Source organism: Sphaeramia orbicularis, chromosome 21, assembly GCF_902148855.1.
Source record: "Sphaeramia orbicularis chromosome 21, fSphaOr1.1, whole genome shotgun sequence".
Taxonomy (NCBI): domain Eukaryota; kingdom Metazoa; phylum Chordata; class Actinopteri; order Kurtiformes; family Apogonidae; genus Sphaeramia; species Sphaeramia orbicularis.
In genome coordinates, this window is record NC_043977.1 from 27,067,487 (window position 1) to 27,082,190 (window position 14,704).

Genomic DNA, 14,704 nt, shown 5'->3' on the forward strand with positions numbered 1-14,704 from the left:
TATTAGGAAACGTCAGGAAAGACTGCATTTAAAATAATATTAGAAAGGATGTTTTGCACTAATGTTTATATTCATTCATTCATTCATTCATTTTCTGAGCCTGCTTTATCCTCACTAGGGTCATGGGGGTTAATGTTTGTATTATAACACTGAATTGAGTATGAAAGGTTAGTCTATAGTTATTTTACAGATGATACACATTTATTGACCCATTATTTAAGGATTCAACATGTTTTCAATACACATGGATAATGTACAAGTTGTGATATGTATTTATAGTATGTAACCCATCAAAAGGACTAGTTTATCTATTAAACACATTGTTATGTGATGTGAAAATGGCAATAAAATGGTCAGAAATTTTGTGCTGTTAATTTATACATTTTTAAATAAGGGGTCACATACTCATATATACAAATACTGTACTATTACACGACCATATCATTCATATCACTGGACGATGAAATCCGGTCTATTTCAAGTAATAAGTTCCCTCTCTGCAGCAAACTGTATGGTTACATGCAAAGAAGTACTTTTATTGTAAATGATACTAAGTTAAGGTGCAAACACTTTAGCTGAACTGAAGGACAATTTGTTTTTGTTTTTTACACATAACAAGGCTTATGTATTTTTATCCATAGTTGTCCGTTATTCCCTGAATTCAAACTTGTCATCTGTGACCAAAAAATAGATAAAAAATACAGTATGTAAGAGGTTGTCAGTGATATTGTAAATACAAAAAGATGTCCTATTAATTCTGAAAGAGGTTAATCTACTGCTAATGATGTAGAGCAGTGTAGTCGTGAATTTGATAGCTTGTTGAGACCTCACAGAGATCAAGATAAGAGACTGACAAGATAATCTAGTCAGACAAGAAGGAAAAAAAAAACAGATCCTGTAACCTCGGCCTTAAAAAGTGTTCTTCCACATCTCATAATATCATCATTTCTATTAAAATATTATGGCGATGCAGAAATGGCAGTCAAAATGTTCATTAGAAATGCATATGCATAGATTCATTAGATTTTTCCTATATATAAATCATCTGATATGATAATGATAAACTTTATTTTGAACATACAGTAAGTAGGAAGAAAATATAAAGGTGGACAAAAAGGCAAAGAGCAATTACTAATTTAAATGTAATGCTCAATAAGTAAACCAAAAAAAAAAAAAACAAAAAAAAGTCACACAATGTACGACTCTTTATTGTGGCTCTTTAACACTTAATGTCTAAAATGTGTTTTGTAAATTAGGTTACAATGGTACATCTATCTTAAAAAAACATTTGATAACTGTCATAAAACGATACTCATATTGTAGACAAGTCTAAATCCTGTCTGTTTCATGTATTAAGATCCTTTGTTGCAGGTAACTTTTGGGACATACAGTTAATTATTCCATAAATGTCACTAAGTCAAGCGACTGACAATGTAGCTGAGCTTAAAGGGTTTTATTTTTTCACACACAATAGGAGCCTGTTGCTTTCTCCCATACACTGAATCATCAGTAAACACAATCATCTACTAGTATTGTACAGTTGCGGAAAAATAATTATACCACCCCGTTTTCTTCAATTTCTTGTTCATTTTAATGCCTAGTACAACTAAAGGTACATTTGTTTGGACAAATATAATAACAACAAAAATAGCTCATAAGAGTTTAATTTCAGAGCTGATATCTATCCATTTTCCATGGTTTTCTCGATAATAACCAAAATCACTTCAGTTCTTGCATCAATAGCTATGGCACTATACTGCCAAAAACAATGCTTTTAGGTATTCCATGTTTTCTTTTCTGTCTGTTTTAGTCACATGATACACACAGGAGTTAGTACTTGACTGCACAACCATTGTTTTTGATGGTCTAATAATTTTTTCCATGACTACATAAGTGTTTGTCTCTAATGTTATAAAAACAAAAGGTGCTCTGTAGTTCACTCTGGAAGGGGTGAATCTACTGCTAATGATGTTGACTGGTGTAGTCATGAATTTGATACCTGACTGAGACCCCACAGAGACCAAGATAAGAGACCAGAACATAAAGTACTCAGTAACACAACCCTGCTTGACAATATTATACAGAAAAGTAAAAAAAAAAAAAAAAAAAAAAAGATTGGGGGGAAAGCTGCAGAGAAAACCAACCAAGAGAAACAACCTCTTCTGTGCAATGGCATTTTAATAGAATTAGAAACAGCACATTGTTTAAAAAGTTAACATGCTGTACTCACCAACATAGTGTAAACTGCAAACTGCTGCAAGCCTTAGTTCACATGACAATATAAAAATCATAAACATTGCTTGCTGCTGCCATGCTGGACTGAATCTGGTAACCTTTCTGAGGACACAAGCCTTAAACAGCGATGCGGAACCAAGAGGACAGTCTTCTCAGGTGAACAGTCCAGACTGAATAATTTATGACCGACCTCCGTCAATCTCCCCAACAATTAGTAACACCACGTCACTGGGAAACACACAGTACCATGGTCGAACGTAGAAGCATTCAGTCTCTCCAGTCTGTATAACAATGATGCCAACAAACATGTCTGAGGTTGAATTAAAAACACCAACAGAACTTATTTAAAAACTTTCATTAGTCAACAACTTCAGATAAAAAGAAAAATTATAAGTGATATAAAATACACGTTCATGTACTGTATATCAATCCCACAGTGATTAATCCAAATTCTGCGTTGCTGTCGTCTTCTTCTGCTGCCTCTTCTTGTCCTTAAACACTGGAGAGTTCAGAAACATACCGTCTGTGAATTTGTCTCCACGCCTCATTTTGCTGTAGCACATTAAAAAAAACATACAATAAATTGCTATGTACTTTTCACATGTATGCATCTTTGGTTTTTACTTAGTTTTTTGAATGCTTTTAAATAATGGTCCAATGTGTAAAATTTCAGGGACTTGAAGGAACCAAAATGGCAGATAATATTCATAATTACGGTTTCATTAGTATAATCACCTGAAAATGTGAATTGAGTTTGTTAAATTAGATAGAGCAATTCATAACTAATAGGAGTTAGTCACTTTTAACAGTCTGCTACAATGTTTCCACTTCAGCTCAGAAGTGACTTTTACCAGTTTATACAGGGTGGGGAAGCAAAATTTACAATGAACATTTAGTTGTTTTTTCTCAGCAGGCACTACGTCAATTGTTTTGAAACCAAACATATATTGATGTCACAATCATACCTAACACTATTATCCATACCTTTTCAGAAACTTTTGCCCATATGAGTAATCAGGAAAGCAAATGTCAAAGAGTGTGTGATTTGCTGAATGCACTCGTCACACCAAAGGAGATTTCAAAAATAGTTGGAGTGTCCATAAAGACTGTTTATAATGTAAAGAAGAGAATGACTATGAGCAAAACTATTACGAGAAAGTCTGGAAGTGGAGGAAGCAACAAAAAACGTGCCCAAGCTTTTATTAAAGCTCTCAAATCCAAATCCTAAAGGATCCAACCAAATCCATGAGAAAAATGGCAATTGAACTTGAGGTAGACAACAAGACCGTTAGAAATGCAGTAAAATATGATTTGAAGTTAAAATCTTACACAAGAACACCAAAACACTTGTTGACAACAGCAACAAATCCAACTTTAGCAATTTTTGGGAATCATGTTTATGGCTGCCTTCTAGCCCAGATCTAAACCCTCTGGATTATGCTATTTGGGGCGTTTAGAACATGCTACCAATAGAACATCACACAGCAATGTCGATTTTTTAAAGATACTATTATAGAATGGGAGAAGTTGTCACCCGAATATTTGAGGAACACTTGTGCAAGTTTCAGGAAGCGTGTGAAGGCAGTTATTGAGAAAGAAGGAGGACACATAGAATAAAAACATTTTCTATTATGTAAATTTTCTTGTGGCAAATAAATTCTCATGACTTTCAATAAACTAATTGGTCATACACTGTCTTTCAATCCCTGCCTCAGAATATTGTAAATTTTGCTTCCCCACCCTGTAATAGGTGGCATTCAGTGTTAAGGCATAATAATTACCCTGCCCCCGCAGGGGAGGCAAGGGGTATTGTTTTTGGTTTGGTTTGTTTCTTTGTTTGTTTGTTAACACTCTAGCAGCAAAACTATTGAGTGAATTCATAACAAATTTGGTTTATAGATTGCTAGTGACCCAGAATAGTGTCGTTACATTTTGGGAAAAGTAGGTCAAAGTTTAAATTTTTTATGACTTTTTTTTAACACCCCCCCATTTATTTTAAATGGGGGAAATTTTCACATGTCTGTAGCAGCAAAACTATTGGTTGAATTCATACCAAAATGACTTTATTGATTGCAAGTGACCCAGAATAGATCTCATTACATTTTGGTAACAGTAGGTCAAAGTTCAAATTTTTTAGGAATTTTAAAAATATTCCTGTTTACTTATAATTGGCGAAATATGTGTGACGGGTGGGGTCTGTTGTGCCTGGTACCACTTGTTCATATTAATATGCAATATCCTTTAAAACAAAAGTGAAAAAAATTAGATTTGATAAAACAAACACTGACTGTAATGGAGTACTTTACAATTACAGTAGTTCAGGGTAAGACCCGAGTCGTGCAATCTTCAACTCCACCACTAGATGTCACTAAACATTACACACTGAACCTTTAACACTGACATGGAGTTGTTGGTTTAAAGACTGGTTAATCTCACCAGTTTAGAGAGGGCTCCTTGTAACTGACAACGTCTTTTCGTCTTCTTGTTCTTCCTCCATTTATACTATCTGGGGTTGTGATGGTGTTGGTCAGTGAGGTTAAAACTCTTCCTGCAGAAACACAAAAGAAACAAAACGCCACTGTCAGGCCACATAAATACATGTAGTTGTCCATGACAAGCTGATTCTTTGGATTTCATATCCCGCTGTTTGTTACAATTAAATGTAAAAGTCATGCAATGCAGCTAATTCATGTACAATATAAAGCTTTAACATTGCTCAACAAAAGAGGGACTAATACCCAGAGCTAAGCCAGAGGCAAAACCTTAGTCCAATGCCAAGCTCTACATTGTATTGTTCATTGTGGATTTAATAGCTTATATTTTTTTAGCTGCAGGATAGTTTTAGCCTATGAAACTCTGCTGCAGACCAAACATGTCAAAAAAGTAAAATAAAAGTGACACCAGATACTTTGCGATCTTAAATAATGAAAACCAAATGCGATACAATACCTGGAGAGGCTTTCGTTGTGTTAATGTTAGACTTCTCAGTCTCTTCCATCTTGCTTGTTGTCTCTCTCCTGGGAGTACAGAGCACTGATCCCATCCCCATGTCGGCAGCACTGACATCTAAGGCCGTCCATGGTGGCATCTCATCAGTCAGAAGGTCTCCCAGATTCACATGAACTTCCTCAGTGGCTTCTACAGTGCGACTAGAGGAGGTTGAAATATTTGTTGTCTTTGTTGGTGAAACGCTGTCTAAAGAAATATGACTGGGCAAAAAAAATGTCTCCGTTAGATTTTGAGGTGACCACAGATCGAACGTCTTTCTACACTGTTGTTTCACTGTTTCACTGTTACAATTCAACCTGGACTTTCTTTCATTAACACCTGCAAAGATTTCATCCTCTTCACTGATGGTAGACTGTGACTCAGCTGCTTGCAAAACATGTAGTTGATCTTCACCAGTTATGGGAGTATATGTGAAACTGCTGCCTTGAAGATGTGAACTATCACTGAATTCTACGAGATCGCCCTTGCCATTATCAGATCTCAATCCTTTGTTGCTACGGCTACCTTTCTTATTCTTTTTCCTTTCAGTGGAGTCCTCCTTCTGCACTGCTTTCTTCTTGGCGGATCGACTAGTTTCTGCTCTCCTGGCTTTTTTTGGTTTCTGAATTTCTGTAAAGGGAGTGGGAGACCCTTGATCCTCCGCTTGTTCCTCATGGTTCATGTCATCCGGAAAGCTTTCGCTATCCTGAGTGGTCACCCAAGGACGCTTAGATGAACCTTCAATAATCTTATCACTGTGAGGGCATGATTCCGGTTGCTGTCTAGCACTTGTTGATTTTTCTGCCTCACTACTGGCATCTCCTTTAGTTGTTACTTTATCTGATGAGGGGCTCTCTCTGATTACAAACGTTTTCTGCATTTTGATTTCTGATTTCCACCAGGATTTGCAGCTGTTAACATTTTTCTCATCTGTTTATTGTCAATAAGGGAAAGACACTCTACTTGTTCTGACTCTGAAATTGTTACGTTATCACAAAAAATAGACTGTTCTGGTGACCTGAGCTCATCTTGGTTTTGGCAGGGTTTGTATGTTCCTCTCACTTCATTATTAACCGATTCCAAATTGGTCCAGTTACTCTCACTGTAACTTTCATGAGATGGCAATGATGAGATGACAAAAGTTTTCCTGTTAACTGAAGAAACCCTCCTTCCTTTAGTTTTGGGCATTCTGTAGTTGATTTTTGACCTTCCATCTTCTGAAATGTTTTCCTGTGGTTGTAATGTTATATTTCTGCTGACTTCAGCAGAGTGACTTTTATCCCTGAAGTAATCGTCCATGTCCAGTATGACACGGTCACAAGATGTTGTGTTTGACTTGGTAGAATTGCAGGATTTTGATTTGTCCTCCTCCATTTTGTGCCAGTTGTTAGCTTCAGAGTTGTTAAAAGTATGGGCCAATTGCAAATTGGTCCGGATGCTCTCAATGTTCTGATCATGAAATGGCGAAGGTGATATAACAAACGTTTTTCTTATGACCGAAGACAGCCTCTTACCCTTGTTCTTTGACCTCCGACAGTTAATTTTAGACCTTGCTTCTTCTGAATGGTCTCCTGTGGTTGTAGAATTGCATTTTGGTCAGTCTCCATAAGTTGATTGTTATCAAGCCCCACATAATCATCAAGGCCTGGTAAGACAAAGTCACAAGACCCTGTGTTTGAGGTGGTATTATCACAGGGTTTTGATTTGTCCTTGTCCTTTGTCATTTTCTGATAGTTTCCTTCCTGAGATTTGTTCAATTTGGGTATGCGGGAGATAACAGCGCTCATGTTTGCTGTTTTAGTGGGCTCATAATCATTAACCTCTGGGTCTCTAAAATTCTCCTGTACCTTGATATCTGTTTGTGGTATAATGTCAGTAGACATATCTGCAGACTTCTTGTTTTGTAGATCTTTAGTTACATTTGTTCTTGTTTTTTTCCTTATTTTTCTTACTTTTCGATTTATCAGTGTGTCCTGGTTTTTTGGTTTTGCTTTGCACAGTAATTATCTCAGTAATGTTACTTGCAGTCGTCTCCATTGTGGCATTAAGAAGCACAGTCTTCTCTTGTATGTTACACTGCTCTGGTTCATCAGAAACAGATGGGTTGGACTTTTCACACATGTTCTCAAACGATGTGGTTTGATCATTCAAAAGCCAGTTGACTGAGGTCATATCATATCCAGACTGAGAGAACTTCATCGAAAGCCTCTCTACATCATCCTTGAGATTGCAAGAAGTGCGGGATATTCCTATCAGAACAGGCTGTACTGATTGACTTGAGCGTCTTTTCTCATCACATGTGTTATCTGTGGGGGGAAAAAATAGTAAAATATAACAACTGATTTTATCACTCAGTATTAACTCACTATTTTCAGCCCCTACCACTGTATATACCTGTGAAACTTCTAGATTTCCTCCCTGCACTGACAATATTCTCAGTCAGTTTTTTGTCAGGGGGCATCAGTTTGGTTGGAGACAACAAATCTCAACATTTCTGGCTGAGAAGGTAATTGATCTGTGAAACTAAATGGGAGATAAGGAAAGAATATTTAGATGACAAAAAATTTGATTTACAGAAGGGTAAAGAATAAAATGTTACTTATTAGACATGCAGTACATGAACAAGCACAGTAGTATTTGCTTACCCTCCAGTTGGAAGATTTTCATCACTAATGTCATTGGTGACGGTCTTGCAGTCTTCAGATAATTTATGGAAATCCTATAATACATACAGTCAAACAGATTATTTATAGGGTTGTTGGGATTTCTTTTGTTTCTACATCCTGGAACATAGTGTTACATAGGTTACAACTGAAATGTAAGAGGCAAATATCACAAGTCAACAGGTTTAAAAACATAACAAGTAATTTAAATATTTTATTTACTTCAATTGTGGAATGTCAATTTGATTACTTTTCTACCAAATGTTTACATCAAAGATAATATGTACAATACTCTCAGGGTTGGTGGTATGTCATGTCATAACATATCCAGGTTTCATTTTCTGCCTATATTGTTCACCTTCGCATGACACCAAAATCAATATGTCACTCTATACAGCATGTGTTAATTGTTTCTGAAAGGTATTCTCACACTGTCCGAAGAGAAAAGGTCAGCCACCATGTCCAAGTGATGCAACGTGTTGCTATGGAGATCTTTCAAGATCAAGAGCTGTGAGAGAACAATAAAATAATAGGCAGTGAATAAATCAGATATCACATAAAAAGTGCATGAAAGCATGCAGTACATTTGCAGGGTGATATGACAACTTCCTGAGCTATAGACTCACATGTGCTTGAGTAATTATTGAGTTTTTTTGTTGTTTTTTTAACTTGTAATGCCTAGGCCCATCATAGAGTCAGATATTGCTTCAGTTAACCCTGATGGTAAGTATCAAATCAAATCTTATAAAGAAAAACATGCACAACATTACATCCTGTGGACAAAAATATTAGTCTCTAGTGGCCTAACAAACCCACCAGTTTCCTGTGCTTGTATTTTCTGGTGGCCAACTCAAAACATAGACCTTCCACTTGTTTTTGCAGGTATACAACCTCCTTTTCCAGCTGCCTGCTTCTTTCTCTCTGGGCTGCTAAGGCAACAGCCAAAGCTTTGTTGTTGGTCTTCAGTGAGACTTTGAAGAATGAGGAGGTGTCTGGTGTGGATAAAAAAAAAATATATATGTTTATTCATAACAGAAGAAATACTTTGCATTGTCTCTTTATTTGGAAAAACGCCAAAGCAATAAAAAGATTAGGATCACATTGATGTTGCACAAGATAAGGCAGAAGGTTATAAGAAAATTCATGTACATATTTACATCCTTAACTTGAGTAAAAGCGCAAGTACCACACTGTGAAATTACAAAGTAACACAAGCTGTGAATTAACATTCTCACTTGAGAGAAAACATTTAATAATTATCATCCAACTGTATTTGAAAAGTAAATGTGCAGTCAAATGATCTCTTTCAGTTCTTTACCATTACATATGATGGTGTTCCATTAACGTGCACGTTGCGTTTTACTGCTGTTTAAGGAGGGCTAGATTTTGTTTTAACAACTTTACAAGATGTGAATGATTTAATATAGAGCAATGAATAATATCTTCTCAATGTAAGCACTATAAGTATAAAACTGTGTAAAAATGTGAATATAAACGAGTGACAAACTCACTGAGCATTTTATTTTTAATCTTTGACGCTGCAGCTGAAGCCTGCGTTGATGCCTTTAAGGGGGTCATTTTCCTTAAAGGCAACATCATCAGATGAACATGAATTCTGGCTTGAGATAAATTGATGTCCTGAAAGAAAACACACACAAAAATGTTGAACCTGACCGTTTTAAACCATTCCACCAGGCTGTAATAGAGCGGTCCAACGCTGTCTTCTATTGTTACTGTCCTAGTGTTAACTTTGTGAAACCAGGCTAGCCACAGCAACGCTTCAATATGTTGTATATCCATCAGTATACCATCAGTATATATCTATACCAGAGTGTAATGAACACAGAACTGAAGAAGTCTCTTGCATGGGAGACGAAACGTTTTCAAAAGAGCTAAACCAGAACAGTTGAACCGAGACGAACTACCAAGAAGAACGACGACCTGGACAAATGAGAACCTACACACGTATGTTAACTGGTGTTACTTTGTTTTTGAAGTTGAACTAAAGTACACATTAACCAGCGGTAGGCTCCGACTGTAGTTCGACAAACACATATCTGTGAAATTCCCAAAAACCTTTCTTTGAACTCACCACTTCTCCTTATCCTTTCCGTTACTGCATATTCTCTTTCGAATACAAATAAAGTGGCCGCCTCGTTTCTGCGGCTGCGCGGGATTTGTAATTTTTTTTTTTTCCCCCCCGTCGTAAGTCTTATGAGGAAAAATTTAAGTGACTTCGAGAAGCATTGCCCCCAAAATGTTGTGTTATTCTGGGATTATGACCACTTTCACATATTTTTTTTTTATCACAGAATCACGGATTAAATCTAAGCAGAACAATTCAAAGAAGATCCGAAGATGTTAAGATGCTTTGTGCGGCCTGACAGTCTAACCCAGGGCTAAAATTTCTCTCTCTCTCACTCTCTGTCTGTCTGTCTTTATGAATATAACATTTTGACAAAACTAAAACATTTAACCCTTTCATGCACGAATTATGAGAACCTTAATCAAATTTTTTTCCCTGAGTTTTTTTTATTCCTCTTTAGGCATGAAAAAAACAATGTGACTGAAAACTTTCTTCTGAAAAATAAATAAATAAAATAAAAATAATTAAAAAAAAAAAAAAAAAAACATTTAAAAATACATTAAAAAAATAACGGAAAAAAAAAATCTTATGAACCTATTTTTCATGAAGTTGCAAAAATGTCCACTCAACTGGACACCATGCGTTTAATTTTTGACGCACAGAAACATGTATTTACTGATAAATTGTGTGAAAACTATGGGTAACGCTTGTGATTCTGGGGGTTTATGCTCAGGAGAGATCTACATGTTACCAATTCATGTCAGAAAAGATATGTAGTGTCTTAAAACGTTGATAAACATACGTGTAAAAAAAAAAAAAAAAAAAAAGAACATCAAAATCCATGAATATACAAGAAAACAGCTGTAGGATAGCTGTCCACTGTAGTGACCAGTATGCATGAAAGGGTTAATTATTATGAATTTAGAATAAATTGGATGCATCAACGATAAATATATGAATCTGGATTGTGCATTGACAACTTATTGTGTTTGAATCATGATATAAAATGTATCCCTATTTGTTTTATTTAACACGTCCAGGGTGTAACCCCCTTTGGGATAGGCTCTAGCATCCCCTCGACCCTCTCGCAGTAGGGATGAGGTCTTACTGGTGCCAGTGGCTTGTTTCCAGTGGCTGTGGTACTGCTGCCACTGTTCTATTGGTACTGAGCAGTTTACAATGGCAGGTGCATCATACGACTATACGGACGTTCAAGCCAGGCATGAAGTCAATCTGTTTGTTACCTCCGCCAAGGAGGTTATGTTTTTGCCAGGGTTTGTTTGTTTGTTTGTTTGTTTGTTTGTTTATTTGTCTGTCTGTTTGTTTGTCTGTCCGTTAGTGTGCAACATAACTCAAAAAGTTATGGACAGATTTGGATGAAATTTTCAGGGTTGTTGGAAATGGGAAATGGAAGAAATGATTAAATTTTGGTGGTGATCGGGGAGGGGGGGGGCCCACGGGGGGGGGGGGGGGGGGGGGGCACTGTCCGTTAGTGTGCAACATAACTCAAAAAGTTATGGACAGATTTGGATGAAATTTTCAGGGTTTGTTGGAAATGGGATAACGAAGAAATGATTAAATTTTGGTGGTATTCGGGGGCGGGGGGGCCCACTGATCAGCCTTGGCGGAGGTCTGCGCTCTCCGAGTGCTTCTAGTTGGTTATGGAATGGGAGTCAGGCTAATAATGCAGACCTAAGTTTGTTCGTGAATATAGACCACATTTTATTGAAACGAGTACTTTTGAGACTGAGATCGGACATTTTTTCCACTGAAATTTCATTAAATTAAGATTTTTTTAATGATACAACTTTATTCCCTCAATATTATGACTTTTATTCTCAACATATCACGACTTTATTCTCGTAAAAATATGACTTTTGTATTCGACTTTATTCTCATGAAAATACAGGTTCATCTCGATATTTACCACTTTATTCTCGTAGTGACAAGTGTTTTATTTCTTATGTGGCTCTAACATGCCGTTGTAGTTAACAGGTTCTTCCAGTGTGGAATATTTAGCTGATGTCTGGGTTTCCAGTGGAGGACGATTGTCTTCTTGGCGACAGTTAGGGCTGTGAATATATTGTTTTAGTCAGTGTAATGGTCTTAGGGGGTGGAGGATGGGTAAAAAAAAAAAAAAAAAGAAAAAAGAAACGTTTGTTGGTACAATGTTGAAACATGTTCACTGGGCTTAGGATAGAGACCCTGAAATGTGGCTGCCAGCTTGGTCAGACTCTGTTTAAAACGGATGCATATGTCCGATAAGTTGGAGAACGTGGTGGACGAAGACATGAAATAAACATATCAGTTCACTAGAATCCCATTTAAAGCTTGTTGACATTTCATACAATGGTTAGCGCCAACACTGATTAGGGTTTCTACTTTTGACAGTTCTAGTTCAGTTATCTGTGCATCAGTTGCATTCATGTCTCCCCCCTTGCTCTCTCTCTCTCTCTCTCTCTCTCTCTTTACCCTCTCTCTTTTCCTCCAACTGGTCAAGGCAGACGGCCATCCTCCAGAACTCAGGGTCTGCTCCAGGTTTCTGCTGTTAAAAGGAAGTTTTTCCTTCCACTGTCACCAGCCCCAAGTGTTTGTTCCTGGAGGATTCTTCTGGGTTTCTGTAGATTGGCTTGAGCGTCTGGTTTCGACCGGCTCTATTTGGAAAGTGTTATGAGATAACTTTTGTTACGATTTGGCGCTATATAAATAAATTTGATCAGTATCAATTATTTCAAATGTACTGTGTTCCTTCTGTTCTTCTCTTGCCATGCACTCAGCCATTGCTTATACCTTGTTCTTTTCATGACACACTGCTCCTTATTCCCCCTCAAACATTTTCCATTGCATATCTATGACATTGGATTGCATTAGGATTATACAGGCCCCAGTTTTCCCAACAGGTTTTATTATCACGTTTTCGTTAAAGGGTTGCCAAAAAATAGTGGGAAGAATATGACAATTACCGTGCAAACACAACAACGAAGTCAGTGTTTCCAATATGCGAATCTGTTTGCGCAAGTACACCTTCTGCTGGTACTGAGTTGGAACTCCTCTATGTAGCACTGACATGGTTTAAAACACCGCTCCGAAAAAGATGCTTCCTTAGCTCACAGTCCAGTGGAATTGATAGGAACCCTTGGCACCACACCATGGCACCTGGCACCGTGCTGTGGTACCGGAAGTGAGCCACAGGCGGTGTCGGTGCCTCATGATGCACCGCTGTCTCTCAGGACACAAACACAACTCAGTGTTAAAACTCACCTGAACAACTACAAAACACACATCTGGCTCTCTCTACTCACAAAAAACAAAACAAAACAAAAAACAGACTCGCCTCTCCTCTCCGAAATTCAAACAGATTGCGCATTCACCTGCACAAGGAGAAAACATACCCGCGCGCCACGTCACGTGGACACTACAACAACTTGAGTCATTCACAAAAACCATGCAGTCCCCGCCCACTCGGCCGGAACTACAGATAGTGTGAAGCTGAATAAAAGACAAACCTCCGCTTGTCACAGGAGCAAGGAACGGACGAGCCCCCACTTGTCACGACCCGGCTCTGACGTTGGACAAAGATGGAGACGGAGGAGGTGGTAAAAATGTAACAAAAGTTTATTAAATCAAACCAACAACCAAAACCAATATACTCCAACACAAAACAGCAGTTGAGAGGAGCATGAGGACCAGAGCAGGGCAGCGAGCAGAACCAAGACCAGACCAGACCAGACCAGACCAGGATAGAGCAGAGCAGACCAGGCAGAGAGTAGACCGGGCCAGACCAGAGAGAGAGTCCATGTTGACCCGCTTCCATAGGCCCGTCACAGGTGCAATCAATCAGGCCATCTCCATCTGAAAAAAAAAAAAAAAAAAAAAAAAAAAAACAAAAAAAAAACAAAAAAAAAAAAACTGACAGTGCCCCTAGTGCCCAAAAGGTGCGGGGCCGTCACAGTGGGGAAAAAATACCGGGAAAAAAAATAGTGGGGAAAAAAATACTAGGAAAAAAACTTTAGTGGGGAAAAAAAATACCAGGAAAAAAATTTAGTGGGAAAAATATTTAGTGGGGAAAAAAATACCGGGAAAAAAAATAGGGGGAAAAAATACTAGGAAAAAAACTTTAGTGGGGGAAAAAAATACCAGGAAAAAAATTTAGTGGGAAAAAAATTTAGTGGGAAAAAAAATACCGGGAAAAAAAATACTGGGAAAAAAAAAACCAGGAAAAAAATTTAGTGGGGAAAAAAAAATACCAGGGGAAAAAAATACCAGGAAAAAAAAAATACCAGGAAAAAAAAAAAACCAGGAAAAAAAAAAATACCGGGAAAAAAAGTACCAGGAAAAAAAAATTTAGTGAGGAAAAAAAATGCCGACAACCCGAAGCCGTCATCTACGTCTGTAAGGTGGCGGCGGAGTGGAGAGCCACGTTCCACAAGGATGTGGTGGTCGACCTGGTCAGTGGACGACAGCACAGCGGTCAGTTTGAGTCGCGTATTTGTACGAGTTTGTCGTAAACGCGGTGCGTTTGTGCGCAGGTGTGTTACCGCCGGATGGGTCACAATGAGATGGACGAGCCCATGTTCACGCAACCGCTGATGTACAAACAGATCAAGAAGCAGAAGCCGGTTCTTCAGAAGTACGCCGAGAAACTGATCGCAGAGGGAGCGGTGAGCAGGCAGGAGTACGAGGTACGAACACACCATCCCCACCACAGTCCACCATGGTCCGCCACAGTCCA

General features: G+C 37.8%; 1 protein-coding gene across 1 annotated transcript; it reads right to left on the reverse strand.

Moving 5' to 3' along the window:
• Window positions 1–2,675: 2,675 nt before the first annotated feature.
• Window positions 2,676–6,103, reverse strand: LOC115411992 (shugoshin 1-like). Its single transcript, XM_030124294.1, has 3 exons — window positions 5,185–6,103; window positions 4,672–4,783; window positions 2,676–2,787 (listed from the first exon to the last, which is right to left on the reverse strand). Exons 1-3 carry the CDS (start codon window positions 6,101–6,103, stop codon window positions 2,676–2,678), a joined length of 1,143 nt encoding a protein of 380 aa, XP_029980154.1.
• Between the last annotated feature and the right edge of the window lie 8,601 nt (window positions 6,104–14,704).